Source organism: Centropristis striata, chromosome 4, assembly GCF_030273125.1.
Source record: "Centropristis striata isolate RG_2023a ecotype Rhode Island chromosome 4, C.striata_1.0, whole genome shotgun sequence".
Lineage (NCBI taxonomy): Eukaryota > Metazoa > Chordata > Actinopteri > Perciformes > Serranidae > Centropristis > Centropristis striata.
Genome location: NC_081520.1, coordinates 13,049,567 through 13,077,250, shown reverse-complemented (window position 1 = coordinate 13,077,250; position 27,684 = coordinate 13,049,567). Strand labels below are relative to the sequence as shown.

The following is a 27,684-nucleotide window of genomic DNA, read 5'->3' as shown; positions in this document are numbered from 1 at the left end:
ACCTTGCATAAAGATGGGGAATATTGAGGCGTTAACCCTCTGGAGTCTCCAAAAGCGCCAAATCCAGACTTCTTCATCACATCCAGACATAAAAACAAAGCAGCGTGGAGCCCTACTGTAAATGTACCTCTAAAGTTCTGGCTGTTAACTCCATGAGGCCAGTTTCAGTTTGATGATGATATACCAAGTAAAACTGGAGACAAGGCCAAATATATTTTATATAAATTAATAGAACTGGATGTAACCCTCTTATATGTTATATTTGCAACCTTTGTTCACATTTGGAACATTTAAAATTCTTTATTGAGCATGATAGTGTTTTGAAAGTTAAAAAAAAGATTCAAAATCACATTTTATGTTGGACTAAAGGACTAAAAAAGACACAAAATGACCAAAAGACAAATTACTAAAAAATACACAAAAAGACACAAAATGACTTAAAAAAGACACAAAATTACCAGAAAAAGACACAAAATTACTAAAAAAAAAAGACACAAAATGACCAAAAAAGACACAAAATGTCAAAAAAAAGAGACAAAAGGACAATATGACAAAAAAAAGATACAAAATGACCAAAAAAAAAGACACAAAATGACAAAAAAAAAAACACAAATTGACCAAAAAACACAGAAAACACAAAATGACAACAAAAAAAACCCACAGATAAAAATAAATAAATAGAGTCACACTAGAATAAAAACCAGAGTTGGTTGACAGGATCACACACAATCACAAGATCACATTTATGTTCTTTGTTTCTTTTTGGTTCAAAATGTTGATCCAGTAAGTCAGAATAAAAAAACAATTATTATTAGGTCATATAGGTGAGATTGTGCTGGGGAAAAAAAATACCAACATGGCATTTAAACATTTTTTAAGTGGTGTATACAGGCAGGATGAAAAGGATTCAAAAATGTACAAAATAGCCCCAGACTCCATAGTTAACATATCCATATGTGATGCCTCAAACAATCCGCTAGATGGCTCGCTTGAGCAATTTGTTTAATGTGACATGATGCGCAGTACACACTCCGGTGTTAGGGGGCGCTGCTTGCCGGTAATAACCAGGGACTCTGTGGTGTAGATGAAGACAAGCCTGCTGCCTTTCCACATTCTGCGGCGTTTTCGGTCCAGTCTCGGTCGGGGGAAAGACCGAGACCTTTACAGGAGGTGGAGTCCGCTGGTGACCAGGCATCTGCTGCTATGATAACACAGAGCTGAAACTACACATCTGCTGGCTCTGATACATGACAGGTAACTTTACATTTCTGTTCCTCAACATGACGATGCTGCCGTAGTAACACCATGTAGCCTAGCTAGAACTACAGCTGCTCTTTATTGACGTGCCTTGTGTGACTTGCTAAACGTCAACTGAGGCTAATGTTAGTCTGTTGAAAATACAGTAAGTCGACACCGACATTAACTGGTGGAAAAAACACGAAGGCGTTAGAGTAAGGGCTCCGTAATGTTACTCCCGCTTTGTTGGATATTTCACTCCATTTCCTAGTTAGCCGAGGTGATACTAGCTAGTCTAGTCGGGGCTTGTCAGACATCCACCCACCAGGCACACGAACCAGGCTGCTTTTCATAATCTTGTTATTTTCGCCTCTCAAGTGACATGTGTCAAGATCCCCAAAGCACCGCTAAGCGGACAAAATAAGGGTTTTAAAGCGGACTTAGAGAAAGCCAGGTATTAGCAGCCTAACGACTGTGTGTGTATTCATTCATTCAGGAAGAAGAGGTTCACTTTTCAAGTGTTAGCATGTGTCCGCAATTGCAGCAGGAGACCTTTATGTAACTAACCGAATTTCTTGGTGTACTCTAAGCCGATTAATGCAGTTTACTCTTCTCGCTAAAGTGGCGTTGTTCTAAGAAAGCTACATTGTTTTTTACACAGAGCGATGTCTAATTGATTCACTTAGAAACACTGCACATTTCTTCACCCTGTTAAAGTAATCGCCTAACTCATTTTTTCAAGTTTTGCAGGAAACACAAAAAACGTGTTACTTTAAACGTTAAACATTACTTTAAAGTGTCATTAATGTTCATGACACATCCCATGTCATGTTTATGACATGCTCGGCTCATATCAGTCTGATGTAGACAAGTTCAAAATAAAGTGTTACCATATCTTGCACAAAGGCATGTTCAAAAAATTGCCTAAGTCACATTTTGTTTTGACTTAGGCATAATAAATTCCGCTTAAGTCACACACTTGACATAGGCCATTATTTTAAAGGGGTAAAATCACATGATCTGATCAACTGAGGATGTAGGCGATTTTACCATAGGTGGCTGGAGTCATGAGGAGATGATTAGGCAAAAAAAACTATTTTGACAAAAAATGACTTGGGCGATTATTTTAACAGTGTGATGATTTGTTTTGATAGAATTATCAGAATTGTCACGGGACTCTGGTGTCTTTTTTTTTTTTTCAGCACACACCAGTCATGGAGTTTAACAAATTGGTGACCTTATGGATATTTTGCCTGTGTGTCATTGGAGAAAGTTGGAGTGAAAAAACAGGTTCAACCTCATCGGACAGTCAGGTGGTTGAAAATGGGGTGTCAGGTGAGTAATCAATCATGGCGTTTATTTGTTTTTAATAGTCTATTTTTATACACATAACCAATGTTAAACCACTAACTATGGATTGGCAGTCGGAGCTTTTCGTGCCACATCTGATTGTACAGGCACTAAATGTAGTCATGCTGAGAATAGTCTGGCTGGCATTCTCCATTAAGCCCTATCCTCCAACTCAGATCAAGCCACCGAGTCAAACAGAAGGTAATTGATCTAATGGTTAGTGGAGCACATGAGCAGGGGTTTAAGTAGTTTCTGTGTCAGGTAGTCATAATAAGGATTATATAAGAATTAATACACTGTTACTATTTCCCTAACGTTTGGCAGTACATTACTTTCAACATAAAATATTACTATTTATTACACTTTAACGTTTTAAGTCTGTATTTGAAGTGTTGGCCCCAAACAAGTCGATGCAATTATTTAATTATTGATTGCACATTACTACAGAGCTCTCTAGAATGTTAATATGTACTCATATCTTCACAGAAAGTTTTAACAACAAAATCTTAAATGTAAACTTGCATGTTAAAGGCAATGTGGGCCTATATATTTGACTGCAAACATGTTGAGTGAATAAGCTCCTCTTGTAAAAGTTGCCAATCTTGTTACATGAGGTTGTCTATCACTGTGACAATCTCTCTTGCCTCAGTCCATGAAGTGATTTAGTATGAATGATTTGCATGTGTCGAGTGTATTTTGAGACCACAAAACGCATCGTAAACTATGAAACCTGAGACCTACTCAGGACAAGTATGAGCCAGTTATGACATGCTATGACTCAGGGTTTTTAAAAGTGGGGTCATGTAAGTAATTGTATCTGTTTACAAAAGGCATAACTATTGCTCGAGTTTACATTTTGAAGTATCCATCATGACCTTATACACTATACTTAAAGCAGCAGCTGGGCAAAGACACAACACCACAAACTTGTTTGGGTGTGATCTTTTATCAGTACTGCTGAACAGGTTGGTTAAACAGGAAGTGGTGTGACATTGTTCACTTTTACCTTTTGAAGCACATTTTCCAAGAGGCCATAGTGTGGGAAAGAATTTATGCTTGACAGCGATTTTCAAAGCATGACAGGTATTCTGAATGGTCTCGAGACATCGTAACTGCTGCATTTATGAAGTAGCAAAGTTATGGAGTGTGATCTCCATCTACGTGCAGGGACACAGAATGACTTACGTAACATGAGCTCTTAAAAAAGGCAGGCTGACTGGTATGTAAATATCTTATCTTGTGTCTCCGGAGGTTTGCAAGCCAAATGAGCAAGAGGGTTGTGTGTATGAGAGTGTTGCAGGTGGTAAGCTTTCACCAGAGTAACTGTCATGCTTTGTTTAACATGGTGAGTGTGAATGCCTGAGAGTAATTGCCTTCTTGGTATGTGGCTTTGCGGGTTCTCTGAATCTGAACGTTTGCAAACTTGGGCTCAAAAATGAACTTTTTACCACAAAGAAGTTTGTATTGTGGATCAAGCCTTTCTAGTTCATAAAGAAAAATATAAGGAACATATTTATTTATTTTTATTTACAGCCACTGAGCCAGCCTGTCATAACATATGTTTGTCGGAATAAACAAGCATAGGTATGCAAATTTGATCCGTAGGTGGGGGCATTACGCTGTAAATGCCAGCTCAATTGCAGTTTATTATACACCATTATGTGTGTGGATGACAGTCATAAATGATGACTGTGTCAGTTGAGATATGTGTATGTGAGCTCTACTTTTTATGATATAGGAAGTAAGTTTGATTCTACAAACTGCCACACCATATTGTTGTGAGGATGATGCAGGCAGCACACGTCTGTCTGGAAATTACTTTGATCAAAGTGTTTAACTGAAAGGTACCATCTATTAGCATTTATTAACTGCAATCACGCATTTCATTCAATAAGACAGTAATGTTGTGATTAGAAAAATGCAATTCAGATTTATTGTTGGTAAAAACTAAGCTTAGGATGTGCAAGCCACTTCTTCATATTGGTGAGCAAAGCCAGCCTTCCCCTTAACCGTCATATTCACCTTCCTCTTTTTGTGGTTATAATTCAATGAAATAGTCAATATAGCATACTGTGTTTGACATATGCTTCTTATATAACTTAATTTAACCAGGAAAAGGCCTCTCTGAAATTAAAACTCACAAATTAACTTGAGTGTCCGGGCACCGATAGCAGCAGCACATAGAACATAGAGGTTATGTAAGACAGACTTTAATTGAATTAAATACAATATACACATCTCAAGGTTTTAGGGTCAGAGTTTTGTGAATTCACTTCAACCGTGCTGTTTAAAGTTGACATTCCCGTTAAACCTACTGTTATTACAGGTATTCTCCCATGCCCTTTTACACAACTTCTGCAGAGTGTCTGCAGTGTATGCCAAACAAGGTTTCCTCTCAGTGGGAGTGGCGGTATTATCTTTGATCTATGGCAGAGGATCACTAATCCCTCAGGAAGGAGAGGGAACACAGAGGGCAGACAGGCTTCGGATAATTTACACATTGCTAAATTACATAATAACTTCTAATGGAGACAAATTTCTGATTTGTCTCCAAATAATTGTGGAGCACTGCACATAGCAATTTCACAAGTGACAATGATCTGACTGTCAATGATCAGCACAGTGAACATGAACAACATTGTAATTCGTCCAAATTTGACGATTAACAGAACAAATGAAAGCCCATTGTCACCAAAAGCTCATTTGCCTTGAGATGTGGCCAGCTTTTCATGGTTTCTGGTTTCTTGGTAACATCCCCACATTGAGTGAAATGCTTTACATAAACAAGTCTTTGTCTTCAGCCAAGGAATTTTGCAGTTCACTTATATGAGCAAGACAGGGTGAGTTAGGGCAGTCCAACCGGGGATTCTGCATTTTGAGTTTTATGCAAGAAGTGGCAAAGGTTAAAAGTCATGAACCTTTGTGGCCACCACAGGATCCATTGAAGATAAGAAAACTATTTAAGCTCTGAGCTAAAATGAGAACTGGAGTAAATGATCACTTTTTATTATGTCTCTTGTTTCTATTTTTAAGTTGAAAAATAGATATTCCTGACATGGCTAGAATTTCACATTTGGTGCTAAAGCTAAAATGTGAACTTCAGCGTATACTAAACTGTAAAACTAGTTTTCTCCAATATTGCATAGCAACAGAAAGAACCATAACCAAGTTTTTCTTCAAAAATCTTTTGAACCGTGTTCATTCAAACTAAAGGTTCAGCTCACTTCGGATGACAGAACAATAGATGAATAAAGTAGAAAAATTGAAGAGTATCAGGTGTTTACAAGTCTTCTGTAAAGGCATATTGTTGTGCATTATTGCGCTCATCCTTAATCATTGTTAAAATTAAATATTGTCTGTCTAATCCTATTGAACGGTGAGTGAATAAATGTGATAGAAGGCCATTCTTTCTATGGTCATCTTTGTTGTTGTTGTTGTTGTTGTTGTTGGAAGTAGTAGAAGTGTCAAATGTGATGACTTGACAAATTCAAAGGTGCCTGTTAACACCATTTTTGCATGTCTCGGTTTCTCCACCAGATTTTTGTCGGATCGATGAGCCACTATGCAAAGATGAGAATGCAGTTCTCACCTACGAGGCTATCCGCAACATCCACAAGCAGATGGACGATGACGCAAACGGCAACGTAGATGTGTCAGAGACAGACGGCGTAAGTGTCAACCTAAAAAGTAATCGTCATCATCAGGATGCTGATGTTTGATGTTGGTTTGTACAGTCACAGAGGTGGTCCTTATTCAGTCCTTAGAGGCTTAAATGTATCATTACCGTAATTCTCTGTCATCTGACTCAACACAGGATTTGCCGCTAAGACGGTCAGTTAATGATAGCCCTGTAATGCCTTTAACTTACTCTGTGTAACTGGAGGATTTGTCCTGTTTATGCTCCAGTGCCCTTTCTGCTAAAGTTTTTGTCAATAATTAACCTAATTCACATTAAGTGTGGTTCTAACTGGCCTGCATGTTGTAGTCATTGGTGTTGCCAAACACATTATTACAAAGAATTGTAGTGAGATGTGGTTTGTATTTTTCAAATGCATGACAAATAGTGTTAGCTGCTTTACCGTTCAATACAGTGAAGTATAATGAACGCACTGTGTAAACAGTTCTAGCTGATGTCTGCTCAGACTTCTCATCTGAAGGCCAGTTTGTTGCTTTGCAGACATCACTGGAGCCTTAAAGATACGGCCTGTCATCCATTTAGCACACACATCCTGGACTCCAGTCTAAACTACACGTTGTGGCCTTGAAGAGGCCTCATCTGGAGCCTCATTTTACTTTGGTTCAGTCAGTTGCACATGGTTCAGGCCAGACCAAAGTCTTCTCTGCTTATAGAAGAGGAACTTGGCATGCAAATACCCCAAAGGCAAAGAATCAAGTGTTGTACAGTGAGCATGCACATCTGTGGTGGCTTTGAGCCGTGAAATAAAAAAGCCCAGAGCAATTTAGAGCACTTCAAGACAGTAGTCTGACTTCCTGTTATCATTCAGTGGTTAAATAATAAGCATATCTGATTCCTTTATGACCAAGATCAAAGCCTCTTCTGGCCATGACCACATTATACAGGTCTTGATAGTTTTCAAAGGAATATAAATATATTGTCAGGAGCGTCATATTTCACCTGTGTTACAGAGCGTCTCTCTTCCCTGTAGTGAAATCCTCCCACACACATCTATCAAGAAAGAAAGGCATCATGACTTATTACTGTCTTCCACCCATGTTGCATGAGTTGGCTTTTGTGGGAGTGCAAGATGTTATGTATGTGTCTGTGTTAGCCTACAATATAGTGGGCAACCAATAGTGTGGTTCCTTTGGCCAGTAGTTGACCACTGCCTCTGCGATGGGGGTGAAAATGGAAGTTAAAGTGCCATAAATATGGATTTCAGTGTCATTTACTATGTGCCATTTTTAAATGTAGATAACAACAAGTAATACAAAGACTTTATTGTTCGTCATACAACCCTGATTGCAAAATAGTTGGCATGTTGTCTAAACAAAAATAAAACGGTGTCATAATTTCCCTAACCTTTTTTGATTTATATTCAGTTGAACATTGAATTACTGAATTTGATACATATTTTAGTTACGCTTCATACAGCATCCCATTTACGCAAATCAGTTTATTTTAGGAGACTTTTGCTGGACAAATAGTGTAGCTATGTTCAACTTTTAACTCATGTTTAAGATGTACCTAAAGAAAACCTAAACATTGGGAAAGGCTTCTGTCAGCAGCCAGTCGGCTTGAACATATAGACTAGAAACAGGAAACTCTTCCTGCTCTACCAGCACCTTTTTAAAGGTCACTTATTAACATGTTATGTCTAAAAATGACGAGCTGTGGTTTTACTGAGAGTATGTGGCGGACACTTCCTTTCCTTGAACATAATCTTCCTGGAGTCTATGCTGGCTGCTGGTTGGTTCACAGTGACAATAAGGCTTCAGGGGAAAAATGATATTCATATCATATTTCATATGACAACATAATAGTCATGAGAGCTTATCGTTTGGCTAAATTTGAAATTGACAGTCACAAGCTTAAATTGAAAAGAAAAAGCCTCTCAGAATATTGTTTTTTAAACACTCAAGGTAATTTACCCACCTAACCCACAAGAGGCTAATTCAAATATCACATTGGCAATGACCTTTTCTGTGGTGAATGGTTCCCTTTTGATATCGAAACATTTGTTACTCTTTGCGTCACAAAACCTGTCCTTGTGCTCTGTTTTTTAATAACACCACTGCCTGGCTTTAAGATACAGGTCACCCACACTCTCATAATGAAAAATAACTATTAACACGAGTGAGGAGAAAGTTCTGAGCTCTTCCAGACCATTAAATGATGGAAAATCTTCTACATTTTTCAGTTTCAGTGTCCTTTCTCAGTGTGAGTAAAGCAAACATGCACATAAGCTGCAAGAATTTTTCGTCTTTTATTGAAGGTCATGAAGATCACAGGAGTGAAAGGGGTCCATTAACTTTCAACAGCATATTTACAACATCCCAAATGTGGTGTATGTCCTCCAGCTTTTCATACATTTTATTCAACCACCTTTCTTTTCAGAAATGAAGTCTGTTTTGTTAAGTAGGTGGCTTTAATTCATCAACTAGGAAAGGAAGAACTCAACATTTATTGAGTGGTACATTTAAATTATTCACTAAAGTTGTTAATGTTTTTTGTAAGAGTCGAGGCCTGTTTAGTGTTACAATTAAGGTTTTTTTCCCAGTTAAAACTTGTGTAAGTTGGATTCTTCGTAACCACTACAAATGTCCTTATCACTCTGCAGTTCCTGAGAGAAGATCTAAACTACCATGACCCCAAGGCAAAGCATAACAGCTTCCACGGGGATGACCAGTTCATCAGTGTGGAGGACTTGTGGAACGCATGGAAGAGATCTGAAGGTACTGCTTTGAGGCATTTTCCCTGTAGTGACCAGCACATACAAGCCTTTCTTTCAGATATTGTAGACCACAGTATTGGATGTATTATGTATTTATTTTTGAATGAAATAGTCTCTAAAGTAATGACTTCTATTTTGTGGCCCTGTACAACAGTGTTTTTAAATAGCCAGTAAATTAGAGTTTATTCTTCTCCTTGTAACTGAAAGTGTGGATCACACATTAGCCCTGCTTGACCTTCTCACTTGTTTTCACTCACCCAACAAAGGAGCAAGGCAGTTGTTCATATGGCATGTCAAGCAAAGTGCAGTGTACTTATCAGCTGCAGGCAGTGACAGAGCAGGGCGCCATTGACTCTGTCAGCACAAAATTCACTTCCACACTCTCACCTCCTTCTGCCTATCTGTTTGTCTGGGCTATCGTGTGCTCTTTGAGAGCTCTTCCATGTGCTGTATCTGGCACCCATGTCTTTTCACACCCTTTTTACTCCCCTAACTTCCTTCCCTTTTTTCCTGCTAGCACTGAGATATCCTGCATTGCAGTTTTCCTGACAAGGCTCTGGAGGTTTAGATTCAAGAAACAGGGTTTTTGTTCAAGAGAACAACACAGACAACCCACACTGTTGACTCTCTGCCAGTAGCTGGGGATTGTATTTTCCTTCCCCACTTATTACAGTGGGCAAGCCTATTTATGCTATGCTATAGGATACCCCATAGATCATTCAGGACATGTCTGCACATGGTCATATAATATGTCTCATGTGTTAGGCTGTGTATATAGTGCAGTTAAAAAGTGGTATGACAGTGACACACTGTTGTTGTTTTGGCTCTATACATTGCTTTTAAAATCAAACTACAGTATCTTTGAGGTTAGTGCTGCCTAGCGTTTACAGTCATTTCAGATAAACTGTGTAAATACAAAGGGGACAGACAGTATTTTGACAAGTAAACACAAACGCTGCTACAGTCATTATATTCAAAATTTGTTTGCAGATTATTTGTAAACACTGATTGCTTCGATGTCAGTTGACACTTGGCATCTTCCCTGGTGATGCTCTGCTTGGCCTGTACTGCAGCACTATTTATTTCTTTCCTTTTGGTTTGTGCGTCAGCTGACTGTCTGCCTGACCCCAAGGAAAACATTTCAATTATCTGATTGTTTATGATCACTTTTAAAAAGCTACAGGTCTAAAAATACATTTTGTACTCAGTATAGATGTCAACACCCTCAAATGTCATTAATGATAGAAGTCAGCTGTTTACATAGCCATTGTTTCATTTAAAAATGATGAAAAATTACTAAAACTCAGACTGCACATTCTGTGATGGAGGCTTATTGTAGCCTTAACAATACATAAATTTGCAGGTACTGAATAAATGAGAATCGATGAGCACCAATACTATATGTTTTTTTCTCTCTCTCAGTGTATAATTGGACAGTTGATGAGGTGGTGGAGTGGCTCATCACCTATGTGGAACTGCCACAGTATGTGGATGCCTTTCGCAAGATGAATTTTAATGGGAGTGCCCTGGCAAGGTGAGAGATGAATAAGATATGACATAGGTTGTGGTTTATGTAAGACTTTTTACAATTGAAATCTTCAATGAAAGTGATGAGACTCAAGCTGCAAAGTTTACTAATGACAACAGTGACGAAATTGTGTGGGAGTGATGCCAACGCATAATCTGATTTTATTGATTTGATGCAGCTTCTTAAGTGTCAGCAATTAAAACCCATTTAAATTACTCTCTTTATAATTAATTTCATTGCCGATTCTGATCAGTCATTGTCAGTTTTATTACATTTATTCTAATAAACTGCAGTTGGTATATTTAATGACCATTAGTGATTTAAATCTGATCGCTTGGATTTAGAACATCTGTTAAGGGGTCACATTACACATTACTCAAAGTACATTGCACGATCTGCTCTCCCTTCCTTGTTCCTGCAAACTGACTGTGTGTCTGTTCTCTCTCAGGCTCGCCATAAAGAACACCACTCTGACACTCTCGAGCCTGAAGATTCTGGATCGCAGCCATGTGCAAAAGTTGAGGCTCAAGGCTTTGGACACTGTACTGTTTGGAGCACCCCTGAGTATGTGCAGTATTCTTTTTTTTAAATTCCTGTTGCAGCTGTAATTTATTCTCTCATTGAACATCAGGGGATTTGAACCAGATATTTGAAACCTCCGACTAGAGATGTTAATCAAAACACATTTGGAGGATTATGCATCCTTGACAGAGTTATGTATAATCATAATGTTTTTTTATTGTTTTCAAACACTTCATATAATCTTCTCACAGGAAAACCTGAATTGATTGTCTAGAATTGGCAGAATATTGCTGTGAGAAGCTTTGAGCTTGTTTCAACCATTACCCACATCCTGACCACTGGTGTTTGCTACTCTCATTTGTCATGAGCACCTTGTCCTTGTGATATGTTGTGGTCAGGTTTTGTTTGCTTCATGTATTTGTTCAGTTACTTACCTATCTCCTCACTGATCTGCTCATTTACTCACTATAGGTGGCCCACATTTGGTATGTAGGGAAAATCCTGTTACCGTGTGTATCAGTTTCAGGCATTGAGGAAGTGAGCTTACAGTTTACACCACCCTGCTCTGTATTCCAGACACACCTCTCTGCGTACTGAGACAAAAAAAGCACCACTCATCTTCTCCCTCTCCTTCTCCAGTATCACTGCTCCACTTCTGGACATACAGATTATAGTCCTTCAGGTTTTTTTTCTTCTAGAGGGGTTTATAACATCACAATGGATGGGAGTGTCCCAGCTGCCATACCTCTTGGCACTGTTTTATTTATTTTTTTTACACATTCCATGTTGACACTGTGATAACATGTTCCCAGAATGACTGCCAAAATTCTGTATTTATTAAAACAACATGGTTGTCGTTAAAAGCTTAGTTTCAGTGTGATGTGGTGTCTGAATACAAACATTTTGCATTACTGAGCTAGAAAGTCAGGAAAATTTTAGACTAAAAATATTTATCTAAATATAATAATGAGACCTACCCAGTGTTAAAGGGACAGTTCACCCCGAAAATACATCTTTTTTTCCTCTTACCTGTAGTGCTATTCATTAACCTTGATTGTTTTGGTGTAAGTTGATTACTGTTGGAGATCAGCTGTTGAGATGTCTGCTTTCTCTGGAAGATATAACGGAATTATACGGCACTTGGCTTGTGGTGCTCAAAACGCCAAAAAACACATTTTTAAAACTCAAGAGCAATGTCTCTTTTTAGAAATCATGACCTGGTTACTCAAGATAAAACACAGACCTGTTGTGAGCATTTTCAGGTTGAAACTACAATAGAAAGAAAATTGTTCTTACATGAAACTGCTCACAACAATCTATATGGATTATCTTTAGTAACCTAGTTAGGATTTCTGGAAAGAAACATGCTGCTGAATTTGTTTTACATTTTTGTTTAGCTAGTACCATATAATTCCATTGTATTTGAGAGAAGGCAGACATCTCTATCTCCATCTCTCTAAATCAATCTAGAATATTTAATAACACTAAGTAAGATAAAAATATGTACTTTTGATTAGGGGGTGAATTGTCCTTTTTAATGCTTGATGCTTTTTTTTACTGGAGGATAACTAGGAAGAGGAGTTTTGTTGAGGGCACATGTGTGCCTGCATGTGATCATTAGAGAAAATCTAATGAGCCTTCATAGAAAGAAGTCATTAGCATTGGAAGAAAGTTGCACAGGGTGGGGGGCAGTGTGAAGTCGTCTGTGTCTGGCATGTGTCATTGTGGGTGTGTTTTGTTACAGTCACAACCGAAGGAAGACATTGGTGAGCGCTGTCTGGCTTTGACAGCCTCTCAAAGCCAGGGGGTCCCACTAATAGACAGTCTCTGACTCACTTTATGTAGCAGCAGCACTTTAAGACACATCTCACAATGGGTTGAGCCTAATCAAGTGGACATTTGTGTAACAATTCTTGCTCATGGTTAATTAAATGTCACTTAATGCTCTCTTGGTGGTATATCTGAAAGACCGTGAATGAAGTGTTAACTGTGTGTAACTCGTGTGGTGACAGAAGGCGAACTGTGTTTCCTTTTTAGGACAGATAACGCTGTAAGAGCAGTAAATATAGCAAAGAGAACAGAAACGTATTTCCTGTTAACCCAGAGATACAACATAGTATTTGTTTTGGGGGGTTGTAGTCTTAATGGTTAAGAGATAATGAGCTGCATATACCGGCCTCAGACGTGACCGGAACAGTAGTTACAGCTCACAGCTGCCCGCGAGATTATCTGTTTCTCGCTTGTGGTTTGCTACTTTGACACAATAGCGGGAACATTTGGTCCAAGTTCCATGACTCTGATGAACCTGTGTTTGTTCTGGACTTTATAAGCAAGTCTACAAGAATATACACAGTCCTACTGAAACATCATTTAGCACAAGCTAGAGCTTTGGTCATGTGCCTTTTACAATAGAAAGTGTTCATGTGCAGAGGGCTGTGTGCTGTTGGATCCATGGTGCGTTCAGCTTGAGCTCTGTGTCATCAGTAGCCAGTGGTGCAGGAACATGTGTGCAAAGAACTGTGTGGAATGCCTCCTAAATGTATTTAAAGTGAAACAATCCTGTGCTGAACTTTCCTCCTAATTTAACTTCCTTTTTCTCTCACTCCAGGAAGTAGAAGTCGTGTTTTTGGCACTTCTTTCCCGCACACCCCTTTGCAGGTTTTGCAAGAAAAACTTGCGTCATTGTGTGGTTTGCAAGGCTGGAATTCAGGCTGTGTGTCAGTTGCTGCACGACATAATCATCAAATGACAAATGGACTTTATTAACCCAAACTTGATTCTGGGTTTAATTTTTTATCATAAAGGTTCTCCTCACCTGAAAGGTGACCTGAATTTAATTTAATGCTTTTTACAAATTGGATAGCTGCTTTCTAGCTGCTGTGACTTTTAATGGCAATGAATCCCATACAATGACAACATGACAGCATACCCGCACTTGTTATTATTAGGATTTGATTAATAGCTGCTCATGTTTATGAAAACGTTATAGTTGCCATTGTTTGGTTTTCTGTGCATGTTTATCAGCAGCATTGGTTACCAGACTGAAATAGGCCGTGTTAAGCTGGCTTTATCGTGGTCTTTTGCACTAGGCCCCTCTCACCGCAACCTGAACTTGCGCTACTGACTCTTCTATTTGTGTCTCTCCACAACACTTGCAGTATGACTAGGCTATGCTCTAGCACAAGCTTCACACCACATCCTTGTGAAGCTTGCTCATTGTTGCAGAGCTTTATCTTGTGACCTTGATACATATTGCCTGGTTGAAATACATATTTTCTTCTATAGGTTTATCTTATGATTGTGATGTCCGTTACCATGCTGAAGTGTAACTTCTTTATTTTCTCTTTCTCTTAGTGAATAGACATAACCACCTGAAGGATTTCATGCTGGTGGTGTCAATAGTCATCGGCATGGGTGGCTGCTGGTTTGCCTACATCCAGAACCGCTACTCTAAGGACCACATGAAGAAGATGATGAAAGACCTGGAGGGCCTGCAGAGAGCTGAACAGAGCCTGCATGACCTACAACAGAAGTGAGGGTTTTTCCCACCACCCACACAGCACACTGTGTAACAAGTTCTGAATTGTGCACATTTTCCATGTAAAATACATTGTTAAACATAACAAACATTTATTATTAGAGACATCTCTTCTATCAGGCTTTTTTTCTTTTGTTATGAGTTTGATCACTAGATGACGGTCCTAACAACAGCCTCACTCATTAGTTAGAAAGCCTTTGGTGTGTGACACAGTGTCCCTGCTCCTTTTCTCTGAAGTTTGTTAAACAGGTTAATATTTTATATGTTTTATACAAAAGTCTATTTCTTCTGTGATATCATTGTGTCAAAGAAGGAAGTGTGCAGGAAATCCTTTCAGTGTCAATGATTTTACAATGCAAATAAATGGTAAATGGACCTGCACTTATATAGCGCTTTTCTAGTCGCTTTGCGACCACTCAACTACTACTACTTCGACATGTAGGCTGCCATGGTCAGGGATCGAACCACCAACCCTTCGATCGGTGGGCAACCCGCTCTACCAACTGAGCCACAGCCACATAAGAATTTGCATGTAGTGGTTCATAGTCTATTTTCACAGCCATGACCCAACCATAAGTCATAACCTCTACACTTTGTCATGTACAGAGCCACATTGTTTTTATATGGAAAGTAAAAGACCGGAAGAGCTGCACTGTGATTCATTGGACAGACCTTTAGACAAATGGCTTCTTAAACAAGCCACATTTAAATAAATATGAACCATTAAGTTTGATGAAGACCTTTATGGTAAGAATTATATAGATACATGGAATGTTCAAGAAAATGTCAGTGCAGTCTGAGTTTAGGTGTGTTGTTTGAACAGCTGGAATGGCATTTAAGCAAGTTTGACAACTCTGTACAACTCCAATTGCCATTTAGGAGGTGACATTTGTTGATCATCGGAGCATCTTTTTGTTGGACATTTCAACATCTGACGTAAGAGTCAGCTGCAACGAGAATCAAAAACTAAATCCCAAGTGCAATGTTTTCAACATTTAATTTCAAAGTGGCAAAAAACACCAAATGCACTTTGGGTTTGCAACTTGTCTTTTACAGCCTTTCTGAACTGTTGGATAAGTGCAGCACATTTTGCTTTTAGTCATGGTGATCAAATCAAAGACATTGATATAGACATTTTCCATTCATTAGGCCAATTTTTACTCAACAATAGCAGACCAAAACTAATCTTAGTAACAAATGCTGCTGCATATCACAGTTCAGCTGAGTGCAGAGACATCAGAGTTTAGTCTGCTCCCTAGCATGACCATAGATTCACAGTGTGCTTACATCCTGTTGTGAGGTTGCACATTCATATGATACGATCAAGGCTTCTTAAATTAATGGTATATAGTAGGAAACACTGAGTGTTTTTGGTAGCTTTGGCTGGACTGGTGCAGATTCGTTATCAGACTGTGGTGGTGAGGAGATTCCAGTTGTCACCTGTGATGGTACATTAAGCTTCGAGTGTTGTGAAGCTCGGTGCTGCTGCTCCATCACAGTGGAGCCAGCTGAGGTGGTATGTTACCTGGTAACTTTTAGTTTCTGTCTTTAACAGATTTGTTCCAAAAATGAACGACCTCTGTGAACCTTGCATTTTAGCCAAAGCCTGTGAATGTGTGTGTCTGCAATTTTGCAGGAGACTGCATGCTGACACTTGGTGTATTCAGGCCATTGCTACCTTAATGATTACATGTTTTAAAAGAGAGATTTTAAGATAAAGCATTCCGGATAGAGCTGAATTTGGTGTCAGGAGGAATAATTGAATGTTAAAAGGCAAATCTTACTATTTTGGTCCTGTTAATACTTCAAGGAATGCTCGGTATGTGTTTTTAGGTATGCACTGTTTCCTCCGATTCCTTTAAAGGATTCTCAAACACAGCTTCATCTCAAACATAGGTCAGGCTTGGTTTATTTTTAGTTGTTTTTTTTATGGCAGTTTTACCAAGGTGCACAGATGGTGCCATCAAATTGTGTGATGTCACAATGAGATGGCATTTTTATGTTTTGCTGCTGTTGTTTTGCATCTGTTTTCTGCATATTTCTAATTAAAATATGTTACTGGAGCAGAACTTAACACGAGAAGTTTCTGTTCAAAAATGAGATGCTTTTACTGTAGTTGTAATAGTCTATGCCACAAATGCATTGCATTTTACATTTGCGTAGATGTGTCAGTATTAGTTTAACCACCAATTTAAAAAAAAAACGTTTTTTCCCTTTCATTGTGAGCATGTTGTGCTGTCATGCTGTGCAATTTAAAAAAAAAAAAAAACATAAATGTTGATCTCCTTAAACCAATGTGATGTTTCCACATTATATTTCATAAAAAATATTTGTTTTTTAAATTGTGTACAAAGTTGAAATTTGACCTCAGACTGAAAGCTCTTAAATGAAAGCTCAGTAAGTATCCAAATGGAAAGTGATAAACCTCTGGAGAGCAGTGACAGGTGTTGCCACATAAATGCGTAACATTCCTGACTTGATGCTTGGGAACATTGGACGGGGAGAGATGAGCTGTTGTAGGCATCAAAACTATCAGTCTACGATACTACCCTTATCACCCCCATGAGTTGTATCAGCTGGATGTTTAGGAGACACAGGTTGTTGAAACCTGTTATGCTTTGATGAACAGCAAATTGACTGTAAAGACAACATTTAGATTTCACTGACTGAACTGAGATTGATGTTTGTGTCAGCCTTGGATTCTACTTCTCTGTTCAGTAACAGCTGTTCATGTTGCACTGTAGTATGTCAGGCCTGACTACCCTGTATGCTGATTTATATCATTTATCAGGTGAATGTCCTTATTGGAGCAGTACTGTATGAGTGGAAAGTATGCAAGTTCTGTGGGATTTGCCTGCTGATTTCTAACTAAAAGACATTGACTGCTGCAGCGGGGACAAACCATCGAGGTCAAACTGTCCCTCTGACAGACTGCCAGCCCGGTCTGTGCGTTTCCTCTGTGGCTTTATACTTTGATCACTTGTGAAAACACACCTGCCACTGCCAACTTTGAAGTTGGCTCTGACATTTATTTCTTGCTAAGCTAATTGCTCACTCTCTTCTGCAGAATAAACCAGAGAGCCTATAATGAATCTTAAAAGCACACAAGTATTATTCAGCTTTTTCTGCAGGTACCCAAACTTACCATAGCTATTTGTAGTATATTGTTAGTGGTTTAGGGCCGTGCTGTACCGTTTCACATGCAGTACAATGACCAGTGCAAACATTGCATTATATCTTCCAAAGTTATAGCTATTCATTGAGCATTCCGCTATAATTTATCCGTGGTAGTTTAGTAGTGTTATGCAACCACATTTGAATCGAGTATGTGGTGGATGAGAGCCCAGAGAAAAGATATGCAAACCAATTGTCTCGTGCCTGTTTGCCATAAACAAGAATATGTCCCATAAAGCATAATTATTTTAAAATGCCTTTTCATTATACTGAGGATTTGCAGTAGCTTGTGTATTAATCTTGTGTATTCATAACCAAAACAATGACAGCAGTCATGATCACCTATGTATCTACTGCCAAATGCAGATGACTGATTCTCAGACATTTCAGAGTTGGTGTTACTAGGCTTTGGCAGAGTAACAGTTACCAGTGTATTTAAAAATCCTGACAGTATAATTTTCATTACCATTTAAAAATACAGTCCTTGCTTTTGCAGTCTATGTATTAAACTGGTAGAGAGAGATGCTGTTCAGAGGACAGCTGCTCAGCTGGCAGACAGGGCACAGCAGATATAGACAGCTGGGAAAAGCACTCTGAAGAAGCAGCATATATTCACGCCATTCTCTGTGAATTTAGGATTTATCTTGACCAAACCGGAGTTGGCCGTTATTGAAGCAGTTGAAATATGGATAAATGGTATGAAACATGGATACCACTCAAGCCTATTGGTGATGAGCCTTAAAGTATTCTTAATGGAAAGCCAAACACTGTGGCTGGGATATTATTTTGTATTGTAGGTTAGTGTGACAAGCAAGAAGAGAGCTTTATCTCATGCAGTAGTACATGTTTTTGGAGCTGAGAGGGAGAGAGAGAGAGGTATGTCCTCTGGTTGTAGCTGTGCCTTTCTTCCTGATCCCTGCTGCCAGCTGCTTTCTTTCCATACCTTCAAGCAGATCCTGTGGTGGTATCAAGTAGCCTGGCTCGACCAAAGCTTCCCTGTTGGGAGACAGTAGGAGGAGGCATTGGCTGGAGCTGGATTTCCTGGGTGCCTTTTACAGCACTGTTTGACCCAGCCTCTGCCCCACTGGTGGGAGATGGTGTTAAGCGTGACTGCTTTACATGTCAGCTCTAGTGCTAATTCACCCGCATTTGGATTGGGGTGTGGTGTGCAGACAGACATCCTGGAAAAGGACTGGCGACAAGGACAACATTGCATGCTGTGATCGGCAATTATGTGTTAGTTTTCTTTCCATGCTGAATTTAAATAAACCCAGGTTAGTATCAGGGAAGTACACTGAGAGTAAGATAAGTTTGAATAATATTGGCGTATATAAAGCAGTGGGTTATGTTTACCTTCTCATGCAAAACCTGCAGAGACACTCTGTCTGCGTCCTGTGAGCCCTGCAATGCAGGTCAGGTGAAACAGCATTTGGCGTCTTCTCGCTGGGCATTGTAGCTCTGCCAGTGTTCTCAAATCTTAGCAAGAGAATGGCAGAGGTCAGGGTCGTAAGCATTAGCAGCACAGCCCACCACCCACATTTTCCATAGCTAGCTCTCTGGATCACCTTTCATTTCTCTGCTCCCTCTACTGTTGTGTGCAGCCAGTCAAGAGGAAATTGCTTCTCCCTAGTGACTGGAATATAGCACTGCTTCCTGTCCTTTATTATCAGGAGACTGAAAGATGTTTTTTGTTGGTGGTGTGTCACAAGATGAAAGACTGTTCAAGTCCATTTTAAGTATTGTCACCTGAGAGCCCCACCATTAGATTTATGGATCAAATGAAACCATTTATTTCTTGGTTTAAATTAATATTCTATTCCTAGATACATGGTATTCACAATGAGTATGTGGATCAAGGCCTTTTACAGAATAGAGCAACTTAAAAGATTATTTGTATAAAAATTATGTCATCGTGGGTGACAAGCCACTCTTTTTAAAAGTAGACCTTTTTTAAGAGGCTAGTCTAAAAATATCCCACATACACACCAACACATATACTACAGAGGCATTGGATACCACACTGTACTGTTCTAAAGTTACACGGTGGCAGCTGTTCCCATTCTCCGCTCTACTCTCTGATGTCAGTTTATTGTGAGCTGCCTAGCAGCTGACCATATGCTTTCTACATGATATCCATTGTTTCCGGTGATTCATAGCTGGTGCAAGTCCTACATTCCTCACATACATGGCACACACATGCTTACACGTCATGACAGCCCACAGACGCTGACACCTACCACGCTATGTTTCTTTGTTGTTTCTTATAAAGCAGTGACTGACTGAGTCTCACTTCTAAGACAAATTAACTCGTGAATAACTGTTTTTCTTTGTTCCTCTCCTTCTTCTCAGGCTGCAGATTGCCCAGGAGGAGCATCGTACAGTAGAAGTCGAGAAGGTAACCCTGGAGCAGAAACTGAGGGATGAGATCAATGCGGCCAAGCAGGAGGCCCAACGTCTGAGGGAGCTGCGTGAGGGCACAGAGAATGAACTGAGTCGTCAAAAGTATGCTGAAGAAGAGCTCGATCAGGTATCTAAAAGTGATAAATGTAATTTAAACATGTAGTCTGTAGCTCAGCACAAGCACACAGATGAATAACAAATGAGTGTGAATGTCCAAGGTGGCAACTTCACAGTATGTTTAGTTTTATCACATTCACACTGGCTATAGTATAAATACACCCACTGAAGTCTTTGTCCATTAGGAATTTGGCAAGAACCGCACAGCACATCCCACACAAGTAAGTAAAACACAAGTATTTGCTTGAGGGACTATCACCATGATCTAATTCAGACACTTAAGTCACATTTTTTCATTCAAAAACACGGTGATTAATTGCTTTAAAGGCTTCAGATTCAGCATAGTTTCCCTTCATATTATGTAGAATGGTCTGTGGCAAGTCAGTGCTTACTTAAACTCCTATGTTTAGACGGCATGTATCAAGAGGTGTGTAATTACATTTTGTGACAACTTATAGCAATAAGAAAAAACAATTGTAGCAAATGTAAGTAGCACATTCATGACATGTCAGCATACTCATCTTGCTTTCTGGTTGCTTTTTACACTTAAAATGTATGTGTGTTTTTATGTGTTTATTTGTCACCTTATGTTTTTTATATGTTGCAGGTGCGCATGGCATTGAAGAAAGCAGAGAAGGAGCTGGAGTCACGGAGCGGCTGGTCACCACCAGAGTCGCTCCAGAAGTGGCTGCAGCTCACCCATGAGGTGGAAGTGCAGTACTACAACATCAAGAAGCAAAATGCTGAACGACAGCTCCTGGTGGCCAAAGAAGGGGTAAGCACTTAAAAACCTTAAGGAGTGCCAGGCTGTTTAGTTCATGTTATTGCCTTGATTTTGTCATGTTACAATCTATTTCAAATGTATTAATTACAATCCACAGCAACCATTTTTATAAGCCACCAGAAACCTAAGATTTGAAACCTGTCTGTCCAAAATATTTAAAAAGTTGTATGCATATTTCAGGTATTTCAAGAAAAAATATTGCAGTAAAAAAGCCACATAGTAATCTCTATTATGCTTGCATAACAATTTTTTCATTTTCTTGAATTTTTTTATTGGATTGTTGTTGTACCATGGAACAAAAGTCCCTTTTAACACAGTGTATGGATCAATCCTAATCGTAAATGTTTGGTTATTTGTTTTCACAGGCAGAGAAGATAAAGAAAAAGAGGAACACTCTCTTTGGGACTTTTCATGTGGCTCACAGCTCCTCTCTGGATGATGTGGACCACAAAATACTGGCAGCAAAGTAAGTCACTTTTAGAAAACGAGCAGAACTGTGAATTGAACCACAAGATTAACTTTACAGAGGACAGATGGGAATAAAATATTCCCTGTGCTCCTCTGTAGTTTAACTCCTCATCCTGATGGCTTTTTTTGTTATCTTTTGTTGTATTGGTTCCTAAACAGTCCTGGTAACATGTTTTTGTCAGGTTCGCAAAAACATGAACTTATGTCAGCATTGGATATTACGACTCTTTATGATGTGAGAGTAAGTTACTTTTCCTCTGGACTTATTTCTCCTCATCTTTCATAGACAAGCCCTGGGCGAGGTGACGGCTGCTCTGCGGGAGAGGCTTCATCGTTGGCAGCAGATAGAGATTCTCACAGGTTTTACCATCGTCAATAACCCAGGCCTTCCTTCTCTGGCCTCATCCCTCAACCTTGATCCCAGCTTCATGGGCGGCCGAGCCACACCTCAGCACTTCATCATGTCTGACGACATGGACGACTTGGATGAGGATATCGTGCCTGGAACTCTGCAATGTAAGAGTTCCTCCGAATCTCTCAGCCAGTCTGTGGGGAGTAGCAAACGAACCCCTAAACCCTCCAAGGCCCTGCTGGGAAAATCAAAAAATCAGCCCACATGAGAATTTGGACCTTTTTATGCTATAAATACCGGAATTTGTCCTTGTGGCCTCCCTGGTGACGGAGGTAGTGAGGGTCACACATATCTATGAATGAATGAATGAGTGTTGTTTTACATTTGTAATATGTGTACCATGTAAATTCACCTAATTGTCTTGTTGTTTTACACACAATTCCAGTTGATGCCTTCTGTTAATTGTTCTCATTTTGGATAAAAGTGTTGACGAGACTCTCAGTCGACAATTGAGACTGAACTGACTCCTGTGACTTTCCTCTGGAAAATGAAATGTCAAGAAAAATATACCTCTTAATGAGACCAATTTGTAGTGGATGTGTCCTAATATTTTCAGACCAGAGAGCCCGACTTATTATGGATTTCTGGTACTAGTACTGATTTTAGAGAGTAAAAATGTTTAATATCTATATATCAGCATAAAGTATACATTACTCATATTAATGTTGATGCTTATAGCAATTTATTAGGTAGATTTTGGTCAAAAAGCTGCAGCCAAAGGAAGTGTATTTAAAGTATTTTAGGTTGAATATAAGATTAAAAAAATACACAAAGCTACCTATCATTTTTACAAAATCTCAATCACATTTTTCATTAGAGAATTCTTGGGTAAACATCTCACACATTTCTATTTTATCAATTAATAACTAAATTATGACCATAATTCTGTCTAGCTTTTTTGTGTGCTCTGTATTTGACTTATTACTATGACAAAACTTGACATACGTTAGGTTTGGTTTGACTAACTGCAGGTGAAACTTGTTCTCCAGAATCCTATTCCCACCGCAATAGTGAGTAAGTCTTTTAATTAACATTAATTGCACTCCCTATCTCACTCCCCTCTCTCCCTCCACCACCTTTCTGGCATTCGGCTTCCACTGCTGCCTCATTGGCCGTACTACAGATGGCACCCGACTGTTGGAACGGCGAGCCAGCGACCTGTGGTCCGTCAGTTCAGACTGTCCGCACATGTGGAAATATCCTGGTTGGCCATTTATTCATGCCCCAGTTCAGTCCTCAGTTTGAAATCCCTGCCTCTTCCCTTGACTCAAAGCTGTAATATTGATGTAATATTTCCTAATTAGTCAGTACGCTGCAGATGGACACAGCTGAAAGAGGAACCACTCCATGCTGCGTTCATCTGACCTCGCCTTAGTTGCTTGCTTCGCCACAATTACCCCCTCCTCTAAATCCTGTCACCACCCAGTGCACCCCTGCTTCCTTCCCATAGTGTTTGTCACTGACTTTTATTCTAAATGGGAAATTCCTTTCATAAATTGTTGAGTATGTTTTAATTGAAACAGGATATCTAAGTTGGTAACACCATCACTGTTTTCTGTTTTGTTTTGATTTAATATTTTCCTTCTGAGAAGAAGAGATAAAACAGTTCTCATAATGTACTAATGGTTAATGAGTGAATGGGATTTATCTTAGAGACTTGATCATATTCCAAGATTTAAGTCGAGAGAAATGCATCCCAGCACCTTAATATCTTTCCACTAATCTCCTCGTGTCCGTCAGACTTTATTTAATGAATCGTAGCTGATAATGTTGTTGTTTTGTGCCCACAGCTCCCAGTATGATGTCCCTGCGCCAACGCCACATTGACCCCCAGCTAGCCATGGGCTCCCAGAGGTTGGTAGAGAGTTGCCTGTTGGCAGGGCAGCAGGGAGAGGGAACCCCATACTCATCCAGGTCTAGGGCTACCTTCAGACAGTCTCGCAGCCATTCGTTTGGGCAGCTCGACTGTCTCCCTCTGCCTCCTCTTTCCTCGGCTGTGTCTCACCCCTCCATCCTCTTTACCTCCAACTTAAACCCTCATTCCCAGTCCTCCTCTCCCTCCTGCTTACCCAGCTCTATGGGCGGCATTATAGCCCCTCATTCCTCCCATATATATCATGCTTCTTTCCAGCCCATGGACCCCATTCCTGACGTCTCCAAAGCACACTCCTCGTGCAGCGACAGCCTCGGGTACCCGTCTCTTTCTAATTCTCCACACACATCGCATGTGCGTGGATGTGTTTTTCACCACGTGTCATTTCATTTTTGATGCGGGTATCACAGCATAGGTACCTTCATCTCTTTCATTTCATTTCAGTTTTAATTTTTCTTTTATTAATTTTGCTTTCTTGTCATTGCACCTGACGAAGCAGTCCGAACTCTATGCATTTACTCTTTTTCAACCTCTCAGTGTTCCTGTTCTTTGCCTGCACAACTAACAAGTGTGGAGTTCCAGTGTCCAGGCTGTGCCCAGCGTGTTTCCGTGGCTTTGCAGGCATAGTGTAGATAAACCCCAGCATGCAATGCTTCAACTTTAAACTGTTTGGGTTTGTTTTTTCCCTTCTCATTTCCTCAAACTTGTATTTTTCCCCCCACAGGGACCTAAATCGCTCTGACTCCGACTCCTCCCTGTCCCTCTCCCAAGTTGGTGATCGGCTATCTGCCTACAGCTCCAAAGGCCACCTAATAAAGCCCACCTCTCTCATGCACGGTCTGTCCGGCCGTGCAGATGACACCGTGTCTCTGCATGCTATCACTCCCAACGGAGGGAATCGCATTCATGAGGTCAGTCCTGGAGAGCCTGTTTCTGACAGCCCCATACTCATGAAGAAGTTGTACGGCATGGAGCAGTCTCCAAGCCTGGCGGAGATCAACAGTCTGTCAGAGTCGTCCCGTTCCCTCAGCCCTAACTCCACTGAACCTGACACACCGTCGCCTACAGGAGGGCAGCCAGGGGCAGCGGGGGCAAAGGGCAACAGCCGAATCCCGCAGCTGTCCTCCAAGAAGAGCCCGCTGGAGGAGGACAGCGGCTCTACAGGAGAAGATACAGATTCCACAGCCAGCCGCAAGAAACACACCTTCAAGATCTTCAAGAAACAGAGGAAATAAGGGCTACATGAACTAGCGGCTGTTGAAGCTGTCAGACTGTATTCCTCTGGTCTGTTTTTGGGGGGAAAGAAAAGTTTTGTGGGTCAAAATAATGGCACAATTTGTTGCCGTTGCATCTTTTTGTAGGTACGACACCTACTCTAAAGAACTGTGGGAGCAACCAGCTGTTCAGTTTTATCTGCTTATTTGGTCAATGTTAAATATGTGGGGAATGGGTAGGTTTGTATATTGGAATGTAAAGTATTATTTATTCTGCAGGAAGTCGTGCCAGTCTCAAAGGCAAATGTGTCTCCCAGTTGGTTTTTCTTTCTTGTTCTACAATCTATAACATTTTGCATGTCTTCACTTTTGTTTGACTGATACTCGAATGCTCTTAGTGTTTGCTTGGTTCTTGTCGTTAACCTGCTTAGACAACACTTGATGTTTCTTTACTACCTAACCACCTAGCCTACAAATCCAAAGTGAATGCGCACTCCTTTTTTTCAGAGTAGTTTGTTTTTATTGATGGTTACCGTTTTTTCTGTCTTTTGTTGTCGTCTTGGCAGAGCAAATGACACGTTCAGGACATCCTCAAACAGAAGAGTGGTGGTAGAAAGCTTGGACTCAAATTTCACTTCTGGCTGTCAAAAATGTGCTAAGCGCCGTTGAACATAGCACAGCAATAGTAGCTACATGGTTTGACTTAGAAACAACTTAGATAAAAAGGCTGAATCATAATCTGCAACCTTTGATCTCATCCAAAAGCAGCTGGATGACATCACCTTGTATACAAAGAGCATTGACAAGAGGTAAATCTCCCAATAATACGTTAGAAAAGGACCATTCAATTGCAGCCTTTGCTTTATTTTTAGTATTTAGGTGTTGAGTGCATGAGAGAGTGAGAGAGAAGTGCTTTGCTTGAATATCCAGCTTTTAAACAACGCTGACAAGTTTAACTGCTAACTAATATTTGGATTAACTCGTATCTTGAGAGAGAAGAAAGTCTTTCAATACTCTGACCTTAATGTCCAGCTTGGATGATAATTAGGCAGAAGTGTTACCAAAAAGTAATTACCAATGAAAAACTATGTGAAAATTAACTTTTATCTGACATTGTATTGAATAACAAAATTAACTACCACTTTGGAAAAAAGTCTACAGTCTATACTACTTGTATGAAAAACAATATATTTATCAAACCAAAAAAACACTTGAAGCACATTTTTATTCAACTTTCGAAAGTTAACTTTTGTTTATGAACATTATCTTCTTCAATATAAATGGGATCCAACAGTTTCCACTAATTGTTAACTTGTTGAACGGGTGGTGAGTTTAGCTTTTTCTGGCTCCTGCTGTCCTCTCTGTCTTATTGTTTCTATTTTAATGAATATTTTAGGTGGACAGTGGAAACTTCACAGCAGTTTCTTAGTGCAAGGTGGGTGCTGGTAAGGGCTATACGTTACAAGGCAAAATCATTTGCTCTGTGTTAGATAGAAATTTTCAAGTTGTATCCACTTTGTAATCCACATTTTATCCAAAAAAAAAAGTACCCAACGAGTTTTGAAAGCAGAAGACCAATCACGTCAAAGTGCCAAATCCCTATTTCTGTCAGAGGCCTTTGTATTTGTAGTGTGTTCAGCCCTGTGAACCCCACAAAACCACATGATATATATACAGCCTGCAATGTATTTCTGAGTTTAAATGCTGAATGTCCGAGGGTATTGTTACTGTAACAGTATCATCAGTACAGTATGTTTACATTTGTTACAGATAATAGCTATCCTCAGATTACCATGACTAAGAGCATTGTACCAGTTTTAATATTGACAGCTTCATATGAGCACAGAACTATGCATCAGTAGTTGTAGGATTACTAAGTAGTAAGGACGCCAGTACACATAGGGTGTTCCTGACCAATGAACAACCAAAAAGTGCTGCGAAAGACACAGTCGGCCTCCCCCAGCCTCATAATGTAACAGGTGGTTTGGATGTTTAAGACTTGTTTGGATATTTTCTTTGAGAAACCAGCTTAAAAAAAAGAAAAAATAAATTTCCTACTGGTACTTTTTAAAAATGTAATTTGTACCTCTTTTGCACGACAGAGCTGTAAATGGATTACGCCATCTGATTGTGTGCGAGTGTGTATGTCTGTGTGTGTGTGTATGTCTGTCTGCTCCCAGTATAATGCACTGTAATGTTGATGCATGTCAACTGCTGTAACAAAACCTATATTGGGTTAAAAGAGTGGATCTTTACTCCCCACCCTCTGTTTCTTTCTCTTTATTTTGAGCTTCTATTTATGAACACACAGTATATTTGTACAGAGAAAATGATAATTTTGCATCTTCTGTGATGGTCTAAACTTTTATGGCACTCCTGCATGATAGCAATAAACTATTTTGAATGAAAGATGAGCTGGTTTTGTCTGAGATATTACAACACACACTGTACAACACTTAGACAACACCTTTTACCTGTAGAATTAAACAATGGTGTCTTCCCTTAAATATACATTTCCAAGATTCAGATTCAACATAACAGGTGAATTATATTAGTTAACCTTTGGTTGTATGTTAAGTATTGGTGCGTAACCCACATCACAAAGCTCCACCCTAACTACACTGTGTATATAGCAAATAAGGTGGGGCTATGTGC

At 39.6% G+C, this 27,684-nt stretch overlaps 1 protein-coding gene across 6 annotated transcripts; it reads left to right on the top strand.

Moving 5' to 3' along the window:
- The first annotated feature begins 1,090 nt into the window (after positions 1–1,090).
- Positions 1,091–27,426, top strand: stim1a (stromal interaction molecule 1a). Of its 6 annotated transcripts, none has more exons than XM_059330956.1 (14): positions 1,091–1,254; positions 2,439–2,571; positions 6,124–6,254; positions 8,886–9,000; positions 10,422–10,533; positions 10,976–11,091; positions 14,404–14,581; positions 20,111–20,288; positions 20,886–21,053; positions 21,428–21,528; positions 21,817–22,046; positions 23,066–23,146; positions 23,733–24,132; positions 24,540–27,426. In XM_059330956.1, the coding sequence occupies exons 2-14, from the start codon at positions 2,451–2,453 to the stop codon at positions 25,048–25,050; spliced, it is 2,442 nt and encodes an 813-aa protein (XP_059186939.1). In that variant the 5' UTR covers positions 1,091–1,254; positions 2,439–2,450; the 3' UTR covers positions 25,051–27,426. The 6 variants fall into 6 exon arrangements, with proteins under 6 accessions (XP_059186939.1, XP_059186934.1, XP_059186935.1 ...); XM_059330951.1 differs by lacking the exon at positions 23,066–23,146 and adding an exon at positions 20,464–20,499; XM_059330953.1 differs by lacking the exon at positions 23,066–23,146 and adding an exon at positions 20,464–20,499 and having other exon boundaries at positions 1,093–1,254; positions 23,733–23,796; positions 24,540–27,188.
- The last annotated feature ends 258 nt before the right edge of the window (positions 27,427–27,684 follow it).

Coding starts and splice junctions, on each gene's coding strand:
- stim1a (XM_059330956.1), top strand. CDS start 2,451: ATGGAGTTTAACAAATTGGTGACCTTATGGATATTTTGCCTGTGTGTC. Junction 14,582..20,110: donor CTGCATGACCTACAACAGAA/GTGAGGGTTTTT, acceptor CCTTCTTCTCAG/GCTGCAGATTGCCCAGGAGG. Junction 22,047..23,065: donor CGTGCCTGGAACTCTGCAAT/GTAAGAGTTCCT, acceptor GCCGTACTACAG/ATGGCACCCGACTGTTGGAA.